At 49.1% G+C, this 26182-nt stretch overlaps 1 protein-coding gene across 2 annotated transcripts in view; it reads left to right on the top strand.

Moving 5' to 3' along the window:
• LOC137542372 (NXPE family member 1-like) overlaps positions 1–26182 on the top strand; it is a 172691-nt gene that overhangs the window by 67787 nt on the left and 78722 nt on the right. Inside the window, exon 2 of one of the 2 annotated variants that reach the window (XM_068264228.1) lies at positions 23655–23748. The exons of the other annotated variant lie outside the window; for it this stretch is intronic. Within the exon in view, the coding sequence (XP_068120329.1) occupies positions 23655–23748 (94 nt within the window). The remainder of the gene's footprint in view (positions 1–23654; positions 23749–26182) is intronic. 2 annotated transcript variants of the gene reach the window in all.

The following is a 26182-nucleotide window of genomic DNA, read 5'->3' as shown; positions in this document are numbered from 1 at the left end:
TAAAGGGGCTCCCTGTCACTCACTCACTACCTAAAGGGGCTCCCTGTCACTCACTCACTGCCTAAAGGGGCTCCCTGTCACTCACTCACTGCCTAAAGGGGCTCCCTGTCACTCACTCACTGCCTAAAGGGGCTCCCTGTCACTCACTCACTGCCTAAAGGGGCTCCCAGTCACTCACTCACTGCCTAAAGGGGCTCCCTGTCACTCACTCACTGCCTAAAGGGGCTCCCTGTCACTCACTCACTACCTAAAGGGGCTCCCTGTCACTCACTCACTACCTAAAGGGGCTCCCTGTCACTCACTGCCTAAAAGGGGCTCCCTGCCACTCACTCACTACCTAAAGGGGCTCTCTGTCACTCACTACCTAAAGGGCTCCCTGTCACTCACTGCCTAAAGGGGCTCCCTGTCACTCACTGCCTAAAGGGGCTCCCTGTCACTCACTGCCTAAAGGGGCTCCTTGTCACTCACTGCTTAAAGGGCTCCCTGTCACTCACTGCCTAAAGGGCTCCCTGTCACTCACTGCCTAAAGGGCTCCCTGTCACTCACTGCCTAAAGGGCTCCCTGTCACTCACTGCCTAAAGGGCTCCCTGTCACTCACTGCCTAAAGGGCTCCCTGTCACTCACTGCCTAAATGGCGTCCAGGCTGGCTACATATACTGGGGACACTGGCATTTGCTGGTGATAAGCTGTCTCTTATTATGTGCATTTACTGGTGAAAAGCGGTTTCTTATTATGTGCATTTACTGGTGAAAAGCGGTTTCTTATTATGTGCATTAACTGGTGAAAAGTGGTTTCTTATTATGTGCATTTACTGGTAAAAAGTGGTTTCTTATTATGTGCATTTACTGGTGAAAAGCAGTCTCTTTATTATGTGCATTTACTGGGGAAAATCTGTCTCTTATGTGCATTTACTGGGGAAAAGCTGTCTCTTATGTGCATTTAGTGGGGATATTTTGTCAGTAAAAATCTTTTGTCAGTAAATTTTTTTAGGTATTTGTCAGTAAAAAATAACGTGAAAGGTTGGCAACACTGGCAGGCTGCGCGGCGCAACGGGAAAGATACATGCAGCCCACCTCACGCTTGGGCTTGGCGGGGGGAGGAGCCGACGACAGCGAGCAAGAGTAGGGTGGCCGCAGGCAGCCATAAATATGCAGTGTGTGTGACTGCGTCGAAATCGCAGAGCTTCTTAACCCTGAGTCAGTCCAGAGACTAGCAGACTCGCAGGCAGCCAAAGCCAGCCAGGAGCAAGCCCATGGAAGAGGGGTAGGAATAGAGTATCACATGCATGCGTAAAGAGGTGGAAGGTGTGGGTGTGATTAGGCAGGACATGGGTGTGGTTATGTGGTTGGGCGCAGTTAATTTAACCACTCCCATAGGCGCCAGAGAAAATCTTTCACCCAGGTGCCAGGCACCCCAGGCTCACCCCTGGCGGTTACCTTAGGGCCTCACCAGCAAGATATTCCAGAAGGTAAGCCCGAGGGGGTTCTGTTTGTGCCACTTCCTTTTCGCCTACAACTCTTGCAGTTGTTCCATGCCCATAAGAATGCAGGGCATCCCGGGGCTGCTCGAACTCAGGACCTACTGGCCAGATGTGTATGGTGGCCTTCGTTGGCTCTTGATTGCAAAGAGTTTGTGAGAGAGTGCTCTGTGTGCCAGAAATAAACCCTCTCGTCAAGCACCAGTAGGTACGCTACAACTAGTGTTGGGCGAACAGTGTTCGCCACTGTTCGGGTTCTGCAGAACATCACCCTGTTCGGGTGATGTTCGAGTTCGGCCGAACACCTAATGGTGTTCGGCCAAACCGTTCGGCCACATGGCCGAACTAAGAGCGCATGGCCGAACGTTCCCCGAACGTTCGGCTAGCGCTGTGATTGGCCGAACGGGTCACGTGGTTCGGACCCGAACGCGCTCTGATTGGCCGAACTGTCACGTGGTTCGGGTAAATAAATACCCGAACCACGTCATATCTCCGCCATTTGTCTGTGGGTTTAGCTTTGGGTAGGCAGGCAGGGTAGTTCACGCTCCAGCCACGCTAGCCAGGGTCCCCCCTGTCATTGTGTCGCTGCTGGGAATAGTAGTACACCGCTCGCTCAGCCACACTATATAGCATTCTGTTTACTGCCACTCTGTGTACCTCGCTCAGCCACACTATATAGCATTCTGTTTACTGTTCTGTGTCTGCTGGGAATAGTAGTACACCGCTCGCTCAGCCACACTATATAGCATTCTGTTTACTGTTCTGTGTCTGCTGGGAATAGTAGTACACCGCTCGCTCAGCCACACTATATAGCATTCTGTTTACTGCCACTCTGTGTACCTCGCTCAGCCACATTATATAGCATTCTGTTTACTGTTCTGTGTCTGCTGGGAATAGTGGTACACCGCTCGCTCAGCCACACTATATAGCATTCTGTTTACTGTTCTGTGTCTGCTGGGAATAGTAGTACACCGCTCGCTCAGCCACACTATATAGCATTCTGTTTACTGTTCTGTGTCTGCTGGGAATAGTAGTACACCGCTCGCTCAGCCACACTATATAGCATTCTGTTTACTGCCACTCTGTGTACCTCGCTCAGCCACATTATATAGCATTCTGTTTACTGTTCTGTGTCTGCTGGGAATAGTGGTACACCGCTCGCTCAGCCACACTATATAGCATTCTGTTTACTGTTCTGTGTCTGCTGGGAATAGTAGTACACCGCTCGCTCAGCCACACTATATAGCATTCTGTTTACTGTTCTGTGTCTGCTGGGAATAGTAGTACACCGCTCGCTCAGCCACACTATATAGCATTCTGTTTACTGCCACTCTGTGTACCTCGCTCAGCCACATTATATAGCATTCTGTTTACTGTTCTGTGTCTGCTGGGAATAGTGGTACACCGCTCGCTCAGCCACACTATATAGCATTCTGTTTACTGTTCTGTGTCTGCTGGGAATAGTAGTACACCGCTCGCTCAGCCACATTATATAGCATTCTGTTTACTGTTCTGTGTCTGCTGGGAATAGTAGTACACCGCTCGCTCAGCCACACTATATAGCATTCTGTTTACTGCCACTCTGTGTACCTCGCTCAGCCACATTATATAGCATTCTGTTTACTGTTCTGTGTCTGCTGGGAATAGTGGTACACCGCTCGCTCAGCCACACTATATAGCATTCTGTTTACTGTTCTGTGTCTGCTGGGAATAGTAGTACACCGCTCGCTCAGCCACACTATATAGCATTCTGTTTACTGTTCTGTGTCTGCTGGGAATAGTAGTACACCGCTCACCCGCCACTGTATAGCATTATGCTCTGTGTCGCTGCTGGGAATAGTGGTACACCGCTCACCCGTCACTGTATAGCATTGTGCTCTGTGTCGCTGCTGGGAATAGTGGTACTGTATAGCATTTCTGTACTGCCACTGTACTGCTGCCAGTCAGCGTGTACTGTAAGGATAAGTGAAATGAGGAAGAAATCCGGTGAAAGAGGGAGGGGCAAGGGAAGAGGTGTTTCCCCTGACGGTTCACGTACAGGCCACAGGGGAGCACCCAAGAAAACCCACTCAATACCGCCCATGTTGTCCAGGACAACAACCCTCACAAATCCAAAAGAACAGGACCAGATAATTACTTGGATGACCTCTCAAGCGTCCAGCAGTGAAGCAGCACCAGCACATCACGCACGAGGTCCGAGTCCTCAGCCAGTTACAAGGAGCCAGTGGGCACAAAGCTGACACAACCGGCAGCGACACCACGCACACAACTGCCAGATAACCAGTCCGATGAATTACCTCAGTACACAATGGGGGATTCGCAGGAGCTATTCCCAGCCCAACAAACTTCCACCTTTCAAAGGTCAATGGAGGAACAGCCAGAAATGTTGTGCCTGGATTCACAACCGTTAACTGTGTGAAATGCACCGCGCACTGAAATACAAGGCGAGTCCGAGGAGGACTCGGAAACCCAAATCCCAGAGCAAGTTGGGCAGGAGGGGTTGCAATTGCAGGAGGTCGGCCGACAAGATCTGGAAGACGACGTTGGAGTGTGCTGCGCAGAGGTTGTTGTGGGGAGCTCTACTCCACGGCGGCGGCCCACAATGACATATGACGAGTTTGAGGAGATGGAAGAGGAGGGTATGGACAATGTGGACAGAGACCCAGATTTTGTTTGTGAACGAGAACATCGCCGTCGTAGCAGCAGCACAGATGAGTCTGTTGAAGAACCCACTGCTGCACGAGTTCGCCTTGTGCCACAAGGTAGGCGGCGCGCAATTTCAGGCACCACAAGCGTGGAAGTTCAAGTGAGAGGCAGGCGCGCAATTTCAGGCACCACAAGCGTGGAAGTTCAAGTGAGAGGCAAAAGAGGAGCAAACAGAAATCGCCAGCAAGGAGGCAGGTGCTCCAAAGTCTGGGCTTTCTTTGAAGACTGCACTGAGGATGTTACCATGGCGATTTGCAAGGTGTGCAAGACCCGCCTGAGCAGGGGGAAAAGTATTAACAACCTCTCCACCACCAGCATGAGCCGTCACATGCTATCCAAACATCCCACTCTGTGGGCAAACGCGTCAGGACAGGGTACCAGCAACAACACTGCCTCCCTTGGGTTCACCAGACTCACCACCAGACACGCCTCAGCAGCAGCAGTAGCCCAGCCATTGCGTGGTTCACAACATTCACAAACATCAGACGACGCTGACACTGTCACTTTCCGGAGTAGTGCTCTTGAGGTCTCCCAGTGTTCATCAAACACAACAACCAACAGCCCTTCCGTGTGCAGCGCTACGGTTCAGTTGTCTGTGTCGGAGATGTTTGAGCGCAAGAGGAAATTGCCAGCAAATGACCCCCGGGCCGTGGCAGTAACAGCCAGCATAGCCAAGCTTCTGGCCTGCGAAATGCTGCCATATCGAGTGGTGGAGACAAACAGCTTCAAGGGCATGATGTCAGTGGCCATCCCATGTTACGTGGTTCCCAGCCGCTACCACTTTGCGCGCTCTGCAGTGCCTGAGTTGCATGAGCACGTGGTCAGCAAAATAACCCGAAGCTTGAAGAATGCCGTTGCCTGCAAGGTTCACCTCACCACTGACACCTGGACGAGTGCGTTCGGCCAGGGTCGATACATCTCCCTTACCGCGCACTGGGTGAACCTTGTGGAGCCTGGCAGCGATTCCTCACCTGCTACGGCGCGGGTGTTGCCCACGCCGCAAACAGCTGCACCGCCGTCCCTCCCACTGGATAACAACAGCAGCACCTACCTCTCTGACTCCTTCTCCTCCAACGCATCTCAAAGCTGTACCTCATCCGGAAACGCTAACCCAGCAGCAGTAGGATCGTGGAAGCAGTGCAGCACAGCTGTTGGCATGCGTCAGCAAGCGTTGCTGAAGCTGATCTGCCTTGGGGATAAGCAGCACACAGGGGAGGAAATTTGGAGGGGAATAAAGGAACAGACGGATTTGTGGCTGGCACCGCTGGACCTGAAACCGGGCATGGTTGTGTGTGATAATGGGAGTAATCTCATTCGCGCTTTAAGGTTGGCTAAGCTGACACACATCCCTTGCCTGGCGCACGTGATGAACCTAGTAGTTCAGCGGTTCCTGAGGACATACCCAGGCGTGGCCGATCTTCTGTTGAAGGTGCGTCGAGTGGCCAAACATTGTAGAAATTCCAGTACTGCTTCGGGGGCACTCGCCAAGATGCAGGAGCGCTTCAATCTCCCCCACCATCGCTTGCTGTGTGATGTCCCTACGCGCTGGAATTCTACGCTGCACATGCTAGCCCGCTTTTGCGAGCAGAAGAGTGCAGTGGTCCAGTACATGACGGCGCAGTACCGAGGCGCATCCGGCCAGCTGCCAAGCTTCTGTGGATCCGATTGGGCCAACATGTTGGACCTCTGCCAAGTCCTCCAAAATTTTGAGCAATCCACGTTGCTTGTGAGCAGTGACAACTCTTCAGTCAGCATTACCATACCACTGCTGTGTTTACTGAAGAGGTCGATGTTAAAAATCAAGGAAACAGCTGTCATGATGCAACTGGGGGAATCTGAAGGAGAAAACGATCAGCGTGATGGTACCAACATCAGGCCATCCGCCTCAGGGAACGCTGGCCCCAGCAGCTATGACGAAGAAGAGGAGGAGGAACAGCTGGAGTTGGAGCAGGAATTTCATGCCACCACTGACGAGGGCCAGAGCGGTGCACGTTGGACTTCCACAATTCAACGCGAATGGTCAGCAGAAGCAGACCAGGAGGAAGGTGACGACTATGATGCATCACAACAACTATCACAACGCTCACAAGAGGATGATGAGGATTCTGGTAGGACTCTGGCACACATGGCTCAATTCATGCTAGACTGCATTGAACGTGACCCACGCATTGTGCGCATTCTGGACAACACCAATTACTGGGTTTATACCCTTCTGGATCCACGGTACAAACACAATGTTCCAAAACTGCTTGAAGAAAGAGTCAGACAGGTCAAAATGGAAGAATACCAGCAGGCCCTTGTGGAGACTTTAGAGAGGAGATTGACATCCTCCCCCTCCTCTAGCCAGTTGTACGCAGACAGACTGACTTCCGCAAACCCAGGACGACCAGGAGGGCAGCAAACAACGCAAGCCGCAGCTAGTACCCAAAAGGGAATGGTATCGGCAGTGTCCTTGGAGTGGGAAAATTTTCTGACACCCATGCAGCAGCAGCCCACTGAACAGCAAGCGTGCAGATCCACCTCCAACACCGATCGCCTGGAGAAGATGGTCAAGGACTACATGTCAGATGACGTAGCTGTGTCGAACAATCCATCTGCACCCTTCAAATATTGGGTATCGAAGCTAGACACCTGGCACGAACTGGCAATGTACGCAATAGAGGTGCTGGCTTGCCCGGCAGCCAGCGTTATGTCGGAACGCTGTTTCAGTGCTGCCGGAGGCATCGTCACAGATCGGCGTATCCGCCTCTCCACAGAAAATGCAGACCGTCTGACTCAAATTAAAATGAATCAATCCTGGATTGGAAATGACTACGCAACACTCCAGGACCCCAACCAAGTAACATGACCAATGAACATCTGGGATGGTGTAGCGTTTCCGGTCCCTGTTTATTGAACCTCTCATCTGTATTACATTTATGACTGCATGGCGGCAAAAAGCATTGCTGCTATATCCGCACGCTTCTTGCCCTCATGCAAGGCCTGGGTTGTTGTGTCTTACAAAGCGTGGCCTTCTCCTCCTGCGCCTCCTCCTGTTCCATCACGTCTGCTGCTGCTGGGTTAGCGTTGCCGCGTGGTCCCTGTTTATTGAACCACTTATCTTTATTACATTTATGACTGCATGGCGGTACAAAGCATGCTATCCGCACGCTTCTTGCCCTCATGCAAGGCCTGGGTTGTTGTGTCTTACAAAGCGTGGCCTTCTCCTCCTGCGCCTGCTCCTGTTCCATCACGTCTGCTGCTGCTGGGTTAGCATTGCCGCGTGGTCCCTGTTTATTGAACCACTTATCTTTATTACATTTATGACTGCATGGCGGTACAAAGCATGCTATCCGCACGCTTCTTGCCCTCATGCAAGGCCTGGGTTGTTGTGTCTCACAAAGCGTGGCCTTCTCCTCCTGCGCCTCCTCCTGTTCCATCACGTCTGCTGCTGCTGGGTTAGCGTTGCCGCGTGGTCCCTGTTTATTGAACCACTTATCTTTATTACATTTATGACTGCATGGCGGTACAAAGCATGCTATCCGCACGCTTCTTGCCCTCATGCAAGGCCTGGGTTGTTGTGTCTCACAAAGCGTGGCCTTCTCCTCCTGCGCCTCCTCCTGTTCCATCACGTCTGCTGCTGCTGGGTTAGCGTTGCCGCGTGGTCCCTGTTTATTGAACCACTTATCTTTATTACATTTATGACTGCATGGCGGTACAAAGCATGCTATCCGCATGCTTCTTGTCCTCATGCAAGGCCTGGGTTGTTGTGTCTCACAAAGCGTGGCCTTTTCCTCCTGCGCCTCCTCCTGTTCCATCACGTGTGCTGCTGCTGGGTTAGCGTTACCGGTCCCTTTTCCTGGAACCTCTTATATGTATTACATTTATGACTGCATGCCGACAAAAAACATGTTACCTGTGCAAAGAAAACAGACATTTCCCGCATTTAAAAGACAGTTTTCCCTTTGAAACTTTAAAATCAATTTTCTCAAAAACTATAAGCTCTTTTTGCTAATTTTGTTTTCCTCTTGTACCCACTCCCAAGGTGCACATACCCTGTAAATTTGGGGTATGTAGCATGTAAGGAGGCTTTACAAACCACAAAAGTTCGGGTCCCCATTGACTTCCATTATGTTCGGAGTTCGGGTCGAACACCCGAACATCGCGGCCATGTTCGGCCTGAACCCGAACATCTAGATGTTCGCCCAACACTAGCTACAACCTTTACCGGTGCCAAATGAACCATGCACCCACTTGTCTATGGACTTTGTAGGAGAACTCCCCAGGTCTGAGGGCAAGTCGGTCCTCTGGGTGGTAGTTGATAGGTTCAGTAAAATGGCTCATTTTGTCTCTGTGAAGGGACTCCCCTCGGCCCAGGAATTGGCTAATCTCTTCATCCACCACATTTTCCGGCTGCATGGCATTCCGGAGAATGTGGTGTCAGATAGGGGAGTCCAGTTTGTGTCTAAATTCTGGAGAGCCTTTTGCCACCAGCTCGGTATGGACCTATCCTTTTCATCAGGCTACCACCCACAGACCAATGGACAGACCGAAAGAGTTAACCAGTCCTTGAATATGATAGAAGGAGGTACTTCACAGGCTTGAACTTGCGTTCAGTTTATTGCATGTCGATACACTACATGTTTCGGGCTCCGCCCTTCATCAGATATAACCACCTACCACCTCCACCATCAATTTATACTGCTGACCCCACCCATCAGGGGTGGGTCAGACTCACCACATGAAAATACTAATTTCAAACATACACTGTTAACATAGGATAATCCCCTGTTAATTCACAGGTTCTGTAAATTCCCAATACACATAGGATCAATGCTATATGGGAAAAATACTGTATGAAAAAAATGATAAAAAAATATAATAGAACAGTACTCAACAATAAATAAAAATAAAAAAAAAGTCACTTGCACAGGGCACTACCCCGTGGGGTCTACCCTGGATGATCTGATGAAAGGCTGCACTCGCAGCATGACAGTTATATTGTTTCCATGAGTATAATATATTTTATATTTTACATACAGTTACTTGTCAGTTTCATGAAGTACGACAGCACAGTTCATTTCCTGCAAGAAAAAAATCATAAGAAACATTTTAAGTTCACCTGTTCATTCAGGCCCCTCGGAGACACCGAGTCTAATAATTTGATCCATCTGATTTCCTTTTGGAGCAACAGTCGTTCCCTGTCTCCCCCTCTTGGCAGAGGTCCTACTTGGTCTAATACTAGCCATCTCAATTGAATCGCATTATGGCCATGTTCCACAAAATGCCTGGATACTGTAGCTTTTCTCCTTTGGCGTATCCTTTTTATATTATTTTTGTGTTCCTGTATAGGGGATTTTACCCCCCTAGTGGTTTTACCCACGTAGAACAGTCCACAAGGGCACTTAAGAGCATAAATAACATATTCGCTTTCACAAGTGTAGTACCCAGTGCATTTCACCTTTTCACCTGTACGGGGATGCGGGAACCAATCACCTTTAATTACAGCTCCACAGCAGTTGCATGAAAGGCAAGGAAAAGGCACTGTCCGTAAAGCCGTGAGGAAATATTGGTCCATACTGCAGAACGACAGAGACTGTGGGCATCTGTTTAAGGATTACCCGGTATTTGCTTACAAAAGAGGGAAAACTATTGGTGAGGTAGTGAGCAATAAAGATTTGACCAGAAAAAGGAAACCCAGATTTCAGGGAGTAAAGAGAACAGGAACTTTTCCTTGCCTTTCATGCAACTGCTGTGGAGCTGTAATTAAAGGTGATTGGTTCCCGCATCCCCGTACAGGTTGTATGTTATTTATGCTCTTAAGTGCCCTTGTGGACTGTTCTACGTTGGTAAAACCACTAGGGGGTTAAAGTCCCCTATACAGGAACACAAAAATAATATAAAAGGATACGCCAAAGGAGAAAAGCTACAGTATCCAGGCATTTTGTGGAACATGGCCACAATGCGATTCAATTGAGATGGCTAGTATTAGACCGAGTAGGACCTCTGCCAAGAGGGGGAGACAGGGAACAACTGTTGCTCCAAAAGGAAATCAGATGGATCAAATTATTAGACTCGGTGTCTCCGAGAGGCCTGAATGAACAGGTGAACTTAAAATGTTTTTTATGATTTTTTTCTTGCAGGAAATGAACTGTGCTGTCGTACTTCATGAAATTGACAAGTAACTGTATGTAAAATATAAAATATATTATACTCATGGAAACAATATAACTGTCATGCTGCGAGTGCAGCCTTTCATCAGATCATCCAGGGTAGACCCCACGGGGTAGTGCCCTGTGCAAGTGACTTTTTTATTTATTTTTATTTATTGTTGTGTACTGTTCTATTATATTTTTTTATCATTTTTTTCATACAGTATTTTTCCCATATAGCATTGATCCTATGTGTATTGGGAATTTACAGAACCTGTGAATTAACAGGGGATTATCCTATGTTAACAGTGTATGTTTGAAATTAGTATTTTCACATGGTAAGTCTGACCCACCCCTGATGGGTGGGGTCAGCAGTATAAATTGAAGATGGAGGTGGTAGGTGGTTACACCTGATGAAGGGCGGAGCCCGAAACATGTAGTGTATCGACATGCAATAAACTGAACGCAAGTTCAAGCCTGTGGAGTGCCTCCTTCTATCATATTTAAGTATCACTGTGTGGTGCAGGGGTGGTGTACCTGCGTGGAGGAGTGCACCGACACCAGCTCTCCTAGTCCAGGATTGAGCCGCTGAGTCCAGTTCAGTCTAATATATTACTGAACCAGTCCTTAGAGCAATTTCTCAGGTGTTATGTGGCAGTTGCGCAGTCAGATTGGGTAAAGTTTCTGCCATTTGCGGAATTTGCGCATAATAAGCTGAAGAGTTCCTCTTCAGGTTTTTCTCCTTTCCAGGTGGTTTCGGGGAGATCTCCCAAATTCTCCCCAATACCAGTGGCATCTTCCCCTTTTCTGGCTGTAGAGGATTGGCAAAGGGCATTGAAGGAAATTTAGGTGCTTGTAAAAAGGAATCTGGGAAAAGCCTTCCAGACGCAGAAAAAACAGGCGGATAAAAGGCGGTCTGTTGAGTGGAAGTTTTTCCCAGGAGACATGGTGTGGGTGTCTACTCGGCATCTGGCATTAAAGCAACCATCACCTAAGTTAGGACCCAGATTTGTAGGCCCTTATCCTGTGTCCAGAAAGAGTAATGACGTGACATATGTGATTGATCTCCCAGCCAGCATGAGAGGTGTGAGATCATTTCATGTTTCTTTGTTGAAGCCTGTTGTACATGTGGATTCCCCCCCCCCCCCCTGTGATGATTGACGACCAACCTGAGTATGAGATCGAGAAGATTATAGTAGGGATGGTCGTAGTCAGCCAACTTCGCTACGCTGGAACTACGCGTAGTTTTCCGCAATTACGCTTCGCCAAACTACGGCTTCTAAATCAAATATTCGCTTCGTATGCATTTCGTAGAATACGCATTAAAATATGCAATTACGCGTAGCGCGAAGCGTATTGTATGCGGATGCTTAGGCCTGTATGCAGAAAATTTTACGCATTAATTCCTCTTCAGACGCTTATCCCGGGAACTCTTCTATGCGTACATTCCCCTTTCCAATGCGTAAATTTGTAAGCATACAATCGTACACGGAAAAATAGACGCGAGTAATGCATACGTAGTTCACTACGAAATACACATGTTAACTACGCATAGCAAGCGTAAGCTACGCGTAGCGGTACTTCGCTACGCGTAAATTCGTAAGCCTAGTTCTGCAACTTCACATACGAACTACGATGCGTAGATGCAAACTACGATGCGTACATTCGCACTGGCGTAGTTTCTGCTCATCCCTGGATTTTAAATTCTTGATTAGTGCAGAACTCTGTACAGTACCTGGTCCATTGGAAAGGGTATGGCCTGGAGGAGAGAACTTGGGTTCCGGATTGCCGCATGCATGCCGAGGATCTAAAGAAAGGGTTTCATGAGTTACACCCTGAAAAGCCATGTAAGAAGAGTCTGGGGTCCACTCCTCAGGGGGGGGGGTACTGTAATAGATAGCGGAGATGCCGCCGCAGCGGTGAGCGACATGGCAGCTGTCTCCGCGTCTCAGCGTCTATATAGGACCTGACAGTCAGTAGCTCCTCGTCTGCTGTTGCAAATGCTACGTGTTAGCACTCAGACCTTAGTCAGATCCCAAAGCTTGCTAGAACCAGCAGGAGCTGGGGATCCACACTTAGTCACATTCTGTTGATAGCTAAAGTACTAATTGAATTGTATTATTTGTTATGACCTTCTGCTAGCCTTGACTACTCTTCTGCTTACTGATTCTGTGTATATGGCAGCCATCACAGACCAGGTCCGCTGCTGTGAAGGACATTACAGGGCGGGCAGAACACAGCACAGGATGGGGTGAGAAGTTGAGAACTGCACAGGACAAGGGAAGCACATGAATGGGGCATGAGGGCAATGGAGTTGGCGACAGTGGGCCTTGGGCTATAGCTAGCTTGACAGTCACTCTACCTCCAATAGGCATGGTGGGTTGTCCGTAGCTCCTAGGATACCGGGAAAAAAGAAGTAAAGACTAGTGTTGGGCGAACAGTATTCGCCACTGTTCGGGTTCTGCAGAACATCACCCTGTTCGGGTGATGTTCGAGTTCGGCCGAACACCTGACGGTGCTCGGCCAAACCGTTCGGCCACATGGCCGAACTAAGAGCGCATGGCCGATTGTTCCCCGAACGTTCGGCTAGCGCTGTGATTGGCCGAACGGGTCACGTGGTTCGGGCCCGAACGCGCTCTGATTGGCCGAACGGTCACGTGGTTCGGGTAAATAAATACCCGAACCACGTCATATCTCCGCCATTTCTATATGGGTTTAGCTTTGGGTAGGCAGGCAGGGTAGTTCGCTCTCCAGCCACGCTAGCCAGGGTCCCCCCCAGTCATTGTGTGTCGCTGCTGGGAACAGTAGTACACCGCTCGCTCAGCCACACTATATATATAGCATTGTTTACTGCCACTGTGTACCTCGCTCAGCCACGCTATATATAGCATTGTGTTTTCTGACACTCTGTGTACACGGCTTAGCCTGGCTATATAGCATTGTGTGTACTGCCACTGTGCACCTCGCTCAGCCACGCTATATATAGCATTGTGTTTTCTGACACTCTGTGTACACGGCTTAGCCTGACTATATAGCATTGTGTGTACTGCCACTGTGCACCTCGCTCAGCCACGCTATATATAGCATTGTGTTTACTGCCACTCTGTGTACACCGCTCAGCCAGACTATATACCATTGTTTACTGACACTCTGTGTACACCGCTCAGCCAGACTATATACCATTGTTTACTGACACTCTGTGTACACGGCTCAGCCTGACTATATAGCATTGTGTGTACTGCCACTGTGCACCTCGCTCAGCCACGCTATATATAGCATTGTGTTTACTGCCACTCTGTGTACACGGCTTAGCCTGACTATATAGCATTGTGTGTACTGCCACTGTGCACCTCGCTCAGCCACGCTATATATAGCATTGTGTTTACTGCCACTCTGTGTACACCGCTCAGCCAGACTATATACCATTGTTTACTGACACTCTGTGTACACCGCTCAGCCAGACTATATACCATTGTTTACTGACACTCTGTGTACACGGCTCAGCCTGACTATATAGCATTGTGTGTACTGCCACTGTGCACCTCGCTCAGCCACGCTATATATAGCATTGTGTTTACTGCCACTCTGTGTACACCGCTCAGCCAGACTATATACCATTGTTTACTGACACTCTGTGTACACCGCTCAGCCAGACTATATACCATTGTTTACTGACACTCTGTGTACACGGCTCAGCCTGATTATATAGCATTGTGTGTACTGCCACTGTGTACCTCGCTCAGCCACGCTATATATAGCATTGTTTACTGACACTCTGTGTACACCGCTCAGCCAGACTATATAGCATTGTGTGTACTGCCACTGTGCACCTCGCTCAGCCACGCTATATATAGCATTGTGTTTACTGCCACTCTGTGTACACCGCTCAGCCAGACTATATACCATTGTTTACTGACACTGTGTGTACACCGCTCAGCCAGACTATATAGCATTGTGTGTACTGCCACTGTGTACCTCGCTCAGCCACGCTATATATAGCATTGTGTTTACTGCCACTCTGTGTACACGGCTCAGCCAGACTATATAGCATTGTGTACTGCCACTCTGTGTACACCGCTCAGCCAGACTATATAGCATTGTGTGTACTGCCACTCTGTGTACACCGCTCAGCCAGACTATATAGCATTGTGTTTACTTCCACTCTGTGTCTGCTGGGCCTGGAAACAGTAGTACACCGCTCACCTGCCACTGTATAGCATTGTGCTCTGTGTCGCTGCTGGGAATAGTGGTACACCGCTCACCCGCCACTGTATAGCATTGTGCTCTGTGTCGCTGCTGGGAATAGTGGTACTGTATAGCATTTCTGTACTGCCACTGTACTGCTGCCAGTCAGCGTGTACTGTAAGGATAAGTGAAATGAGGAAGAAATCCGGTGAAAGAGGAAGGGGCAAGGGAAGAGGTGTTTCCCCTGACGGTTCACGTACAGGCCACAGGGGAGCACCCAAGAAAACCCACTCAATACCGCCCATGTTGTCCAGGACAACAACCCTCACAGATCCAAAAGAACAGGACCAGATAATTACTTGGATGACCTCTCAAGCGTCCAGCAGTGGGTTAAGCAGCACCAGCACATCACGCACGAGGTCCGAGTACTCAGCCAGTTACAAGGAGCCAGTGGGCACAAAGCTGACACAACCGGCAGCGACACCACGCACACAACTGCCAGATAACCAGTCCGATGAATTACCTCAGGACACAATGGGGTATTCGCAGGAGCTATTCCCAGCCCAACAAACTTCCACCTTTCAAAGGTCAATGGAGGAACAGCCAGAAATGTTGTGCCCGGATTCACAACCATTAACTGTAGGAAATGCACCGCGCACTGAAATACAAGACGAGTCCGAGGAGGACTCGGAAACCCAAATCCCAGAGCAAGTTGGGCAGGAGGGGTTGCAATTGCAGGAGGTCGGCCGACAAGATCTGGAAGACGACGTTGGAGTGAGCTGCGCAGAGGTTGTTCTGGGGAGCTCTACTCCACGGCGGCGGCCCCCCACAATGACATATGACGAGTTTGAGGAGATGGAAGAGGAGGGTATGGACAATGTGGACAGAGACCCAGATTTTGTTTGTGAACGAGAACATCGCCGTCGTAGCAGCAGCACAGATGAGTCTGTTGAAGAACCGAGTTCGCCTTGTGCCACAAGGTAGGCGGCGCGCAATTTCAGGCACCACAAGCGTGGAAGTTCAAGTGAGAGGCAAAAGAGGAGCAAACAGAAATCGCCAGCAAGGAGGCAGGTGCTCCAAAGTCTGGGCTTTCTTTGAAGACTGCACTGAGGATGTTACCATGGCGATTTGCAAGGTGTGCGAGACCCGCCTGAGCAGGGGGAAAAGTATTAACAACCTCTCCACCACCAGCATGAGCCGCCACATGCTATCCAAACATCCCACTCTTTGGGCAAACGCGGCAGGACAGGATACCAGCAACACTGCCTCCCTTGGGTTCACCAGACTCACCACCAGACCCGCCTCAGCAGCAGCAGTAGCCCAGCCATTGCGTGGTTCACAACATTCACAAACCTCAGACGACGCTGACACTGTCACTTTCCGGAGTAGTGCTCTTGAGGTCTCCCAGTGTTCATCAAACACAACAACCAACAGCCCTTCCGTGTGCAGCGCTACGGTTCAGTTGTCTGTGTCGGAGATGTTTGAGCGCAAGAGGAAATTGCCAGAAAATGACCCCCGGGCCGTGGCAGTAACAGCCAGCATAGCCAAGCTTCTGGCCTGCGAAATGCTGCCATATCGAGTGGTGGAGACAAACAGCTTCAAGGGCATGATGTCAGTGGCCATCCCACGTTACGTGGTTCCCAGCCGCTACCACTTTGCGCGCTCTGCAGTGCCTGAGTTGCATGAGCACGTGGTCAGCAAAATAACCCGAAGCTTGAAGAATGCCGTTGCCTGCAAGGTTCACCTCACCACTGACACTTGGACGAGTGCGTTCGGACAGGGTCGATACATCTCCCTTACCGCGCACTGGGTGAACCTTGTGGAGCCTGGCAGCGATTCCTCACCTGCTACGGTGCGGGTGTTGCCCACGCCGCAAACAGCTGCACCGCCGTCCCTCCCACTGGATAACAACAGCAGCACCTACCTCTCTGACTCCTTCTCCTCCAACGCATCTCAAAGCTGTACCTCATCCGGAAACGCTAACCCAGCAGCAGTAGGATCGTGGAAGCAGTGCAGCACAGCTGTTGGCATGCGTCAACAAGCGTTGCTGAAGCTGATCTGCCTTGGGGATAAGCAGCACACAGGGGAGGAAATTTGGAAGGGAATAAAGGAACAGACGGATTTGTGGCTGGCACCGCTGGACCTGAAACTGGGCATGGTTGTGTGTGATAATGGGAGTAATCTCATTCGCGCTTTAAGGTTGGCTAAGCTGACACACATCCCTTGCCTGGCGCACGTGATGAACCTAGTAGTTCAGCGGTTCCTGAGGACATACCCAGGCGTGGCCGATCTTCTGTTGAAGGTGCGTCGAGTGGCCAAACATTGTAGAAATTCCAGTACTGCTTCGGGGGCACTCGCCAAGATGCAGGAGCGCTTCAATCTCCCCCACCATCGCTTGCTGTGTGATGTCCCTACGCGCTGGAATTCTACGCTGCACATGCTAGCACGCTTTTGTGAGCAGAAGAGGGCAGTGGTCCAGTACATGACGGCGCAGTACCGAGGCGCATCCGGACAGCTGCCAAGCTTCTGTGGATCCGATTGGGCCAACATGTTGGACCTCTGCCAAGTCCTCCAAAATTTTGAGCAATCCACGTTGCTTGTGAGCAGTGACAACTCTTCAGTCAGCATTACCATACCACTGCTGTGTTTACTGAAGAGGTCAATGTTGAAAATCAAGGAAACAGCTGTCATGATGCAACTGGGGGAATCTGAAGGAGAAAACGATCAGCGTGATGGTACCAACATCAGGCCATCCGCCTCAGGGAATGCTGGCCCCAGCAGCTATGACGAAGAAGAGGAGGAGCAACAGCTGGAGTTGGAGCAGGAATTTCATGCCACCACTGACGAGGGCCAGAGCGGTGCATGTTGGACTTCCACAATTCAGCGCGAATGGTCAGCAGAAGCAGACCAGGAGGAAGGTGACGACTATGATGCATCACAACAACTATCACAACGCTCACAAGAGGATGATGAGGATTCTGGTAGGACTCTGGCACACATGGCTCAATTCATGCTAGACTGCATTGAACGCGACCCACGCATTGTGCGCATTCTGGACAACACCAATTACTGGGTTTATACCCTTCTGGATCCACGGTACAAACACAATGTTCCAAAACTGCTTGAAGAAAGAGTCAGACAGGTCAAAATGGAAGAATACCAGCAGGCCCTTGTGGAGACTTTAGAGAGGAGATTGACATCCTCCCCCTCCTCTAGCCAGTTGTACGCCGACAGACTGACTTCCGCAAACCCAGGACGACCAGGAGGGCAGCAAACAACGCAAGCCGCAGCTAGTGCCCAAAAGGGAATGGTATCGGCAGTGTCCTTGGAGTGGGAAAATTTTCTGACACCCATGCAGCAGCAGCCCACTGAACAGCAAGCGTGCAGATCCACCTCCAACACCGATCGCCTGGAGAAGATGGTCAAGGACTACATGTCAGATGACGTAGCTGTGTCGAACAATCCATCTGCACCCTTCAACTATTGGGTATCGAAGCTAGACACCTGGCACGAACTGGCAATGTACGCAATAGAGGTGCTGGCTTGCCCAGCAGCCAGCGTTATGTCGGAACGCTGTTTCAGTGCTGCCGGAGGCATCATCACAGATCGGCGTATCCGCCTCTCCACAGAAAATGCAGACCGTCTGACTCAAATTAAAATGAATCAATCCTGGATTGGAAATGACTACGCAACACTCCAGGACCCCAACCAAGTAACATGACCAATGAACATCTGGGATGGTGTAGCGTTTCCGGTCCCTGTTTATTGAACCTCTCATCTGTATTACATTTATAACTGCATGGCGGCAAAAAGCATTGCTGCTATATCCGCACGCTTTTTGTCCTCATGCAAGGCCTGGGTTGTTGTGTCTCAAAAAGCATGGCCTTCTCCTCCTGCGCCTCCTCCTGTTCCATCACGTCTGCTGCTGCTGGGTTAGCGTTGCCGCGTGGTCCCTGTTTATTTAACCACTTATCTTTATTACATTTATGACTGCATGGCGGTAACTCATGCAAGGCCTGGGTTGTTGTGTCTCACAAAGCGTGGCCTTCTCCTCCTGCGCCTCCTCCTGTTCCATCACGTCTGCTGCTGCTGGGTTAGCGTTGCCGCGTGGTCCCTGTTTATTGAACCACTTAACTTTATTACATTTATGACTGCATGGCGGTACCTCATGCAAGGCCTGGGTTGTTGTGTCTCACAAAGCGTGGCCTTCTCCTCCTGCGCCTCCTCCTGTTCCATCACGTCTGCTGCTGGTGCTGGGTTAGCGTTGCCGCGTGGTCCCTGTTTATTGAACCACTTATCTTTATTACATTTATGACTGCATGGCGGTACAAAGCATGCTATCCGCACGCTTCTTGTCCTCATGCAAGGCCTGGGTTGTTGTGTCTCACAAAGCGTGGCCTTCTCCTCCTGCGCCTCCTCCTGTTCCATCACGTCTGCTGCTGCTGGGTTAGCGTTGCCGCGTGGTCCCTGTTTATTGAACCACTTATCTTTATTACATTTATGACTGCATGGCGGTACCTCATGCAAGGCCTGGGTTGTTGTGTCTCAAAAAGCATGGCCTTCTCCTCCTGCGCCTCCTCCTGTTCCATCACGTCTGCTGCTGCTGGGTTAGCGTTGCCGCGTGGTCCCTGTTTATTGAACCACTTATCTTTATTACATTTATGACTGCATGGCGGTAACTCATGCAAGGCCTGGGTTGTTGTGTCTCACAAAGCGTGGCCTTCTCCTCCTGCGCCTCCTCCTGTTCCATCACGTCTGCTGCTGCTGGGTTAGCGTTGCCGCGTGGTCCCTGTTTATTGAACCACTTAACTTTATTACATTTATGACTGCATGGCGGTACCTCATGCAATGCCTGGGTTGTTGTGTCTCACAAAGCGTGGCCTTCTCCTCCTGCGCCTCCTCCTGTTCCATCACGTCTGCTGCTGGTGCTGGGTTAGCGTTGCCGCGTGGTCCCTGTTTATTGAACCACTTATCTTTATTACATTTATGACTGCATGGCGGTACAAAGCATGCTATCCGCACGCTTCTTGTCCTCATGCAAGGCCTGGGTTGTTGTGTCTCACAAAGCGTGGCCTTCTCCTCCTGCGCCTCCTCCTGTTCCATCACGTCTGCTGCTGCTGGGTTAGCGTTGCCGCGTGGTCCCTGTTTATTGAACCACTTATCTTTATTACATTTATGACTGCATGGCGGTACCTCATGCAAGGCCTGGGTTGTTGTGTCTCACAAAGCGTGGCCTTCTCCTCCTGCGCCTCCTCCTGTTCCATCACGTCTGCTGCTGCTGGGTTAGCGTTGCCGCGTGGTCCCTGTTTATTGAACCACTTATCTTTATTACATTTATGACTGCATGGCGGTACCTCATGCAAGGCCTGGGTTGTTGTGTCTCACAAAGCGTGGCCTTCTCCTCCTGCGCCTCCTCCTGTTCCATCACGTCTGCTGCTGCTGGGTTAGCGTTGCCGCGTGGTCCCTGTTTATTGAACCACTTATCTTTATTACATTTATGACTGCATAGCGGTAAGAAGCATGCTATCCGCACGCTTCTTGTCCTCATGCAAGGCCTGGGTTGTTGTGTCTCACAAAGCGTGGCCTTCTCCTCCTGCGCCTCCTCCTGTTCCATCACGTCTGCTGCTGCTGGGTTAGCGTTGCCGCGTGGTCCCTGTTTATTGAACCACTTATCTTTATTACATTTATGACTGCATGGCGGTACCTCATGCAAGGCCTGGGTTGTTGTGTCTCACAAAGCGTGGCCTTCTCCTCCTGCGCCTCCTCCTGTTCCATCACGTCTGCTGCTGCTGGGTTAGCGTTGCCGCGTGGTCCCTGTTTATTGAACCACTTATCTTTATTACATTTATGACTGCATGGCGGTACCTCATGCAAGGCCTGGGTTGTTGTGTCTCACAAAGCGTGGCCTTCTCCTCCTGCGCCTCCTCCTGTTCCATCACGTCTGCTGCTGCTGGGTTAGCGTTGCCGCGTGGTCCCTGTTTATTGAACCACTTATCTTTATTACATTTATGACTGCATGGCGGTACAAAGCATGCTATCCGCACGCTTCTTGTCCTCATGCAAGGCCTGGGTTGTTGTGTCTCACAAAGCGTGGCCTTCTCCTCCTGCGCCTCCTCCTGTTCCATCACGTCTGCTGCTGCTGGGTTAGCGTTGCCGCGTGGTCCCTGTTTATTGAACCACTTATCTTTATTACATTTATGACTGCATGGCGGTACAACGCATGCTATCCGCATGCTTCTTGTCCTCATGCAAGGCCTGGGTTGTTGTGTCTCACAAAGCGTGGCCTTCTCCTCCTGCGCCACCCTCCTCCTGTTCCATCACGTGTGCTGCTGCTGAATTAGCGTTACCTGTCCCTTTTCCTGGAACCTCTTATATGTATTACATTTATGACTGCATGCCGACAAAAAGCATGTTACCTGTGCAAAGAAAACAGACATTTCCCGCATTTAAAAGACAGTTTTCCCTTTGAAACTTTAAAATCGATTTTCTCAAAAACTATAAGCTCTTTTTGCTAAAAAAATTTTCCCTCTTGTACTCACTCCCAAGGTGCACATACCCTGTACATTTGGGGTATGTAGCATGTAAGGAGGCTTTACAAAGCACAAAAGTTCGGGTCCCCATTGACTTCCATTATGTTCGGAGTTCGGGTCGAACACCCGAACATCGCGGCCATGTTCGGCCTGTTCGGCCCGAACCCGAACATCTAGATGTTCGCCCAACACTAGTAAAGACCAGCAGCCAATAGAGAAAACTGTAAACAACAAGTTCAAATGTAGTAGTAGTTAGGTATTATACTCATGTTTTCAGGGCTGGTATTAGATGGCAACACTATCCATGTATAGGGAAGCTGCCCGTTTCCTCTCAGGTTAGAGTGTTCACTCCTGGTGGTCACTCTACAGGTGTTTAGAGTCTTCGATTTAGGAAGCAAGTGCAGGTAGACTCTCAAACGGGGAAAAACTAAAATAAAACCTTCAAACCAAGGAGTAAGTTGAAACAACTGGTGGGTGGAGGCACCCAGGGCAATAAAATGCATTTAATATACTAAATAGAGAAATAGGTTGGCCGAACTCTTTAGGTGAATGGAAAGCATTTTTATCTCACAAGGGCAGACTACGCGTTTCACAGACTGACCCTGCTTCTCCAGGTCAGCAACAAGTTGTGCCGGCTGGCTTGAATGAGTCTTGAACTCTGCCTCCGAAGTTGGGCTATGGAAGACGCATTTAATATGAGGGATGTGGCGAAGTTGAGGCAGCCAAGATTCTATTAAATGTAAAGTGGACCCTGACAGCCTTTTTGGAGGTGGTGTCATGTAGCACCCCAGGTGTAGATATCATAAATATAATATGAAGATTTTCTTAGGTATGGGGATCCCTTCGTTTGCTGGAGAAGAGGGAGCAGAATGGGAACAATTTATGTTTCCTGGTGTGTGTTGAGTTAATTTGACAACATTCACTACTAGCAGGGGCATAACCTAGATCCTGCAAGGGATGCAGCAGCAGGGGGGCCTAGAAGCAGCAGGGAGCCCTGTGAGGCAGTGCTGGGCCGAAATTACGCATGAGCGTAATTACGCATCGTAATTCAATGTAAATTTACGCGTAAGCGCTACGCGTAAATTACGGTCTTACGCGTAATTATTTACGCGTAAGAAGTAGAGTGGTATCGTAATTACACTGTCTACCGTAATTGCTAGGTATGCGTAATTTTACTAACACTTACGCGTAATTACTAACTTAAAAACTCCCCTTTTCTAAGAGTAGCCAATCAGTCAACATCCTAAGCAACCAATAGTATCTTCTCCCGCCCTTCAGTATAAGCGTACGTTTTGACGCATACGAATGATATGTACGCAATAACTGTCACATTGACGGCTATTGCGTACATATCGTCCGTATGCGTAAAAAAATATGCATTAATGGGTATTACGGCACTACGCGTAACATCGTAGTGTAAGTGCCTACATTACGGTATCCTTACGCGTAACTGCGTAAGTTTACGCGTAATTACAGTGATGTACCGTAGATAATTTCCTACGCCGTATCCGTAATGCGTAATAGCGTACAATTACGCGTAATGATCCGTAAGCGTAGATTTTTCCATTACGACCAGCACTGCTGTGAGGGATGACGTTTCTTTTCACTGTCTAAGGGCACAGAGAGAAAAAACTTACGGCTCTCTGCACAATTGTTCTAATGGCTGCATCTGCTCAGCCACTGATAAGGAATCCTACAAAGTGTTTTAGATAAGAATTTGTAGACGGTCCCTATTCAGTGTGCAGCAGGCTCTTGTGTACTGCGCTCAGCCTCCAACCTCTCTCTACCCCTCCCCATGTGCTCTGTACTGTAGTGATGCTGGAGAAGTCTGCAGAGCCAGTTCTGTTCCATCAGAGGACAGAGTGAGTGTAATAAGCTGAGGCTGGGAGCACACTCCTCTGTCAGTTTTCTGTGCGTTTTCTGAACACCAGGGCCCATATGCAATTCATTTTTTCACCTGAGTTATCTCCTAGGAGATAATTTTCATCTTCTCTGTCAACTAAATTTTCAGCATTTTACAATTGAAAATATACCCAAAAATTGGTAAAAAAAAAGTTCTATCAAATTTATTTTGAGCATTTTCTTGCTTGCTGGTGACTTAAAAGGCATTTTATGGCAAGTTGTAAAAATATCACCTGGGAGAAAACTCAGGAGAAAAAGTGACTTGCATGTGGGCCCATGTGTGTCTGTCTGTGTGATTAAAACCTGCACGTTTTATCACAGAAGTTAGCGTAATTGACAGAGAGAATGCATGCAGTGCTTCACTGCTGTCTGTTATTATCTGCATGGGGAAAACACATTCAAGTGTGCACTAGCCAATTGAATAACATCGGTTCTAAGTTTACCTGTGCAGAAAGCGAAGGGGGCCCATCCAGAGTTTGGCAGGGGGGCCCAGTGATTTCTAGTTACGCCCTATTGATGATCTGTAGTTGATCTCTTCTTTTATCGCTGTCATTATGAATACTGTTTCTTTCTTTATTTCTTTATTCTCCTCCTTTTATTCTCACGTCACCGTTCCTTTTTGTTCTTCTTTCTTTTCATCTGTTTTCAGTTTTTTTCTCTTGATCATTATGTTTATTTTTTTCTGTTCTCAACAACGTTTATATTAATTCAATTCTCTTTCAGGTGTGGACTATCTTCTAAAATACAAATCTTTTGGATTGTTTTAATCGTCTTCATTATAGGGATATCCTTCACTTTCCATCGTGCACTAGTACAGGTAATTTTAATCAAAACTTTGATAAGAGAATCTGTAAAAAAATACATTTAAAGGACAGCTGTAGTGAGAAGGATGTGGAGGCTGCCATATTTATTTCCTTTTAAACCATACCAGTTGCTTGGCAACCCTGATCATCTATTTGGTTGCTGTAGTGTTTGAATCATGCCAGAAACAAGCATGCAGCTAATCTTATCAAATCAATAATGTCAGAAACGCCTGATTTGCGGCATGCTTGTTAAGGGTCTATGGCTAAAAGTATTAGAGGCAGTGCATCAACTAGACAGCCAGGCAACTGGTATTGCTTGAAAGGAAATAAATATGGCAGCCTCCATATCCCTCTTGCTACAGTTGTCCTTTAAGGTAGCCATACACTGGTCGATTTGCCATTAGATTCGACCAACAGATAGATCCCTCTCTGATCGAATCTGATCAGAGAGGGATCGTATGGCTACCATTACTGCAAACAGATTGTGAACCGATTTCAGCATGAAACTGATCACGAACTGTGGGGGTGCTGCTGTCGCCGGCCCCTGGGCCTCCGCGCCTCCGCATACATTACCTGCTCCGGCTGGCGCGAGTCCTCCCGGTCATCGCTGTCTTCTTCTCTGCTGGGTTTCGCATTCTGGTCCGGCTGGCTTCACTTCTTTCTGTCCGGGGAAGTTTAAACAGTAGAGGGCGCTCTACTGTTTAAACTTCCTGCCGAGACAGGAAGTGAAGCCAGCCGGACCGTAACACGGAACCCAGCGAAGAAGAAGACATCGGTGACAGCGGAGACTCACGCAGGCTGGAGCAGGTAATGTATTGCCGTCGTATTGCGTCGGTCGTCGGGAATTCGAACGCTGCTATCGACGCACTCCAGACCCGCCGGCGATCGAGAAAAATCTTATGCACGGACAGCTCGATGGGAATCGACAGGGACGATTGATTTCAGATGGAAATCGATCGTTCTGTCAGCCTTCTGCAACGATTTCACAGCAGATTCAATCACATGTATATCGGCGGGAAAATCGTTAGGTGTATGGGCCCCTTTAAAAAGAAAAGCAAAAGCTTCCTTTGCTCACCACCACATGATTACTGAGCAAAAACAGAAAAGGTATGGTCTTTAAAGGATACATTTTCAATGATGACTAATTGAGTTGGTGTGTTTGGAGAATGGGTGGAGGGATTGTACTATTTTAATATAGAGTAGAGTATATGGGAATTGTTGGAATTGAGCTGTAATATATCAAAACATCTATGCCTTTATTTTTCCCCATAACTTGAATGTTAACAAACATAGTTTAAGAAGATCATCTGAGTACATATCTTCTCCAGTAAACCCCTTACATTGTCTGAATGCCTTCAGTCATTTATGCCACTGGTGAAACTACAATTCATGAAGGGCCCCAGCAGGACTTTGATGCCCCGCCCATCCACACCCCTTCCCTTGTCTTCCCTCTGGTGCCCTTCTCGGCCTCGGGCCCATCCCTCAAGGGTCATAAAACAGGTGTGGACATCATGATCTTCACACCCATAACAAGTCTTGCCACAAAAACGCCTGATCTGAAATAGTCCCCTGTATTGGAAGAAGGGAAGGTGAGTAGTTTTGACCACCCACAGCTCTGGGCGTGGCTGAGATCTCAGGGGATGCTCCCTCTAGTTACACCTCTGAGTGGTGAGGGCCCGTGGTGAAAGTGGTCACAATTGCGACTAGGCCCGTGTGTGCCCTCCACTTTGCTCCTCCCTCCCTCGCTGATGCTAATAACTTAGGTCAGAAGGCCCTGCTGTCTTCTTACTGGCCTACACTGCCCTGCCCCCTAATCTCGAACACTGCTATTCCAGCACAGGAAACTTGGGCGCAGCCGGTGCCACCGTAGACCGTAATAGGAATTACGGCTATATCGGCGCACAGGGAGTAACTGAGCTGAAGTTACTTTTAAGACACTATAATGCGGCCTTCAGCAATTGCTGGAAACCGAATTGTTTCATGCCCCACTATCTATGGAGGCCTGGAGGAGGAATAGTATTTAACGCAGCCGGGACTTGTGCAGCAGCAGGATCAGCCATATGCCGGCTGTATCCTGCGCCCAAGTCTCCCGCGCCGATTCCTCTCGTACTCCCCTAATCTCCCAACATTGGTGCTTAACACAGCCACATTCGAGAGGGGGGGGTTCACTGCTGTGTAATAAAGCTATCTGTGGGTGGGGAGAGGGGACACTGCAGCAATCTGTTTTTGCTGTCTGATACTGCTAATGTGAGATGGTGGGTGGTGGAGTGAATACTGCTGCCTAATACAGCTGTATTATCTGCTGTATTACAGCTGTATTGTATGTATTGTATATGTGTGGGAAAGGGGGAGGTAGATTATTGTCTAACACTACTATCTGTGGGAGGGTCGGTGGGGAAGTGGACAGGACACTGCTATCTCTGCTACCTAATACTTCTATTTGTGAGA

This window comes from Hyperolius riggenbachi, chromosome 12 (genome assembly GCF_040937935.1).
Source record: "Hyperolius riggenbachi isolate aHypRig1 chromosome 12, aHypRig1.pri, whole genome shotgun sequence".
Lineage (NCBI taxonomy): Eukaryota > Metazoa > Chordata > Amphibia > Anura > Hyperoliidae > Hyperolius > Hyperolius riggenbachi.
This window is presented reverse-complemented; position numbering and strand designations above follow the sequence as displayed.